General features: G+C 35.5%; 1 protein-coding gene across 1 annotated transcript; it reads right to left on the bottom strand.

The window, feature by feature from the left end:
* Positions 1 to 231: 231 nt before the first annotated feature.
* On the bottom strand, positions 232 to 2,587 carry LOC124376624. Its single transcript, XM_046835827.1, is given in 7 exon segments — positions 232 to 449; positions 617 to 651; positions 738 to 839; positions 927 to 1,277; positions 1,408 to 1,439; positions 1,441 to 1,684; positions 1,794 to 2,587. Coding segments are annotated over 7 exon segments (924 nt in total). The 5' UTR covers positions 1,834 to 2,587; the 3' UTR covers positions 232 to 329.
* Positions 2,588 to 3,219: the final 632 nt, after the last annotated feature.

Below are 3,219 nucleotides of genomic sequence, written 5' to 3'. Positions count from 1 at the left end.
AAGATTTATTATTATTATTATTATTATTATTATTATTATTATTATTAATAATAATAAATAATTAATATTACAATTATTATTTGAAGTTGCAATAAAATAAAGATGCAAAATGTAAAAGCATAAATTTAATTAATGTTATTTATACTAACGTAAATGTGAAATAGAAAATAAAACAAATTTCACAATATATAATTTTTATTGCATATATTTCACCCTTATTACAAACTGCAATCCTAAACAGTTTCTTCAGCAATTATTTATTCTTTTTGAATAAATGAATACATTTTAACAACAATAAAACTTCAGTGTCTGAACTCATTTCTTTGGATCTATTTGATTCGAACTTGTGCATAAACGTCTTCATATCTCTGGTCTCTGGATGTTCTGGAGGATGAAGGTTTCTTAGCAAAACTCACAGCTGCATAGTTCAAGACATCTTCATCATCAGCCTGATAAAGAACAAGAGGTGTTTATACACCAGAGTGGATACATGAGTGTATCTTGTAAGATGATATCACTAAGAATCCTACATTTCATGTAGACTTGATCAGATCTGCATTTATATGTAAAAAATAAATTAAAAAATATCAATTCACATGATAAAACACTGGATTACCTGATCTGTGTTATTCTGATGCTCGATGGAAGCCCCTTTATAAAACAATAATAAATATAATTAATGCTGAACTGATTGTGAAACTAATAAAAATTCATGTTAGAAAAAAATGCAAACTAACCTTTTCTTTGTTTCTGAAGTAAAACCCAAACCAGAGCCATGATTACAGTAATAGATATTATATTAGAGGTGATTAAGACTAAAACTCTCCACTGGATCTTTTCTGAAATGATAAAAAGCCAATTATTTGGATCAGTATCACTGGAACTGACTCTGAGTTTTCAACAGGAAAATGTATAAAAGCTCTTACCTTCTCCTTCACCTTCTTTAACTTCAGTTCCATACCCAAAGAGGATTTGTCCACACGCAGCCACAGCACAGTAGAACGTTCCCTTAGCAGAGGTCTGGAGCTTCCTCTTGGGGAGAGTGTAGACACAGCTCTGTGGAGGAGAACCAGCCTCAGAGTTCTTCTTACACTCATCACTGCCGTCTCCATGAGTGTAAACGATTCCTGGAGGAGATTCTTCTGAGTCGTGTCTGAACCAGTACACACTCTGGTCTCCACAGCTTGAAGTAAACTCTTGTACTGAACACTGGAGTGTGAGCGAGTCTCCGTTCTCCATCAGCGTTACAGTCGGAGGAAGTCGTTTCATCTCCTCAGCTTTAACATCAATTAGTAAAAATAATACTATAAATAAACAGTGGTGTGAAATTCGAGAGAATTCTAGATAAAGTGTTGATCTGGAATGAGTTTGAGTTCAGGAGCAGGTTATCAGAGTAAAACTGTTTACCTTCAACAATCAAAAGGGTTCCAGATCCAAAGAGTATCCTCTTCTTTCAGGTCTTTAATGGCGAGATTATATGAATTATTTACACTGAAGCGTTCATCTGTAAATCCTTCACTGTATCTGAATGTGCTCTGAACTCGTCTCACTACCATCTGAGGAACTTTTCCAAAATCCTGTTTATACCAAATTAAATCATCACTGGACAAGTCACATTTTATAGTAACACTTTCTCCACACGTTACTTTCTGAACCTGAAGCTCCTTGATGTTAGAAGGTTTCACTGAAACAAAACCGAACATCTGCATGTCAGTAATAAACACAAATATATACTGAAATTATTTGATCATTTTTAATGTATTTAATATAAAAATATACAAAATCTAACTGACCTGATGTAAAGAGACAAAGAGCTACAAAGAGTGAGATCATTGTTCCTGTTCAGATGAAGTGATAGTGAGGGAGTGAACTCGTGTGTGCAGTGTAAAAGCAGATTCAGACTCACCTCTGATTGGATGCTTTGAAGTTGTGGTTGGTTTAGATTGGTCAGATGCAGTGACCTTGATCTTATACAAGCAGATTTTCTACTACAATGTAAAGCTAATCTCAGGAGATATTAGTCATTTGTAAAGTTATTTTATGCATCAATGATTGTGAGTTCGTCTGGACATACTGGGGACCTACACAATATTAGGAAGGTGGGTTGTGACTGATTATAGTTTGTGGAGGGGAAAGTTTAATTTATGAAACATAACCAAGACTAAGAGGAAAAAAGCTCAGTCTTGGTTATGTTGCATAAATTAAACTTTTAACAATGGATCAAGCTGGAGTCAACTGCATTATAAAATGAACTGTAGCAGTATGCTAAATGATAATCAATGACTACAACCGCTGATTTTTTTCAGATTCAGCAGAATTTGTATTTGTTTTTTGTTTGTTTCTCTTATTTTTAATTGTCAAAAAGAGGCAAACAAGGGAAATGGGAAAATAGCGGCGAAGGAAAACTCAGGAATTCATGACAGGAACATCTGAACAAAAGTAAAATCCTTTTTTTTTCAAGAAAGTACAGTAGAAAATAGAAAACTAAAGCTACACATACTTGGGCAAAGAGAACATTCAGGAAAAACGAAACTTACATTCAGAAAAAAAGGAAAGTGTAGGAAAAATCAGTATTAACAGTGGCATATACAGGCTAAGCAACAAGGACCAAGCAAGGAACAGAGCAAAAAAGCGGAAACTTAAATATACTATAAATTAGGCACAGGTGGAAGACATGGGGATCAATAAGGGGAATGAGAACACAATTGTGACATCTGGTGGAGCAAGAAAGTAAAGACACAGAAAAGGGCACAAAAAATGGAATCCTGACCAAGTTTAACACTTCTTAAAAAAGCCTTTAGACTAATTGTATTTTTAGTCTGACTCCTACATTTAATGTCATAAATATAAAAGTAAATGTGTAGGCTGCCCACAAATTATTTTGGGCCCACACAATCTTCTTCTTCTTTCGGCTTCTCCCATTAGGGGTCACCACAGCGGCTCATCCGTCTCCATACCCCCCTGTCCTCTACATCTGCCTCTTTCAACCCAACTACCTGCATGTCTTCCCTCACCACATCCATAAACCTCTTCCTTGGTCTTCCTCTTTTCCTCCTTCCTGGCAGCTCCATCCTCAGCATTCTTCTACCGATATACCCCATGTCCCTCCTCTGAACATGTCAAAACCATCTCAATCTCACCTCCCTCAACTTGTCTCCAAAACGTCCTACATGCGCTGTCCCTCTAATAAACTAATTTCTTATTCTCTCTATCGTCGTC

Source organism: Silurus meridionalis, chromosome 23 (genome assembly GCF_014805685.1).
Source record: "Silurus meridionalis isolate SWU-2019-XX chromosome 23, ASM1480568v1, whole genome shotgun sequence".
NCBI classification, from domain to species: Eukaryota; Metazoa; Chordata; class Actinopteri; order Siluriformes; family Siluridae; genus Silurus; species Silurus meridionalis.
Note: the sequence above shows the minus strand (reverse complement) of the source record. Positions and strands in the feature narration are given on the sequence as shown.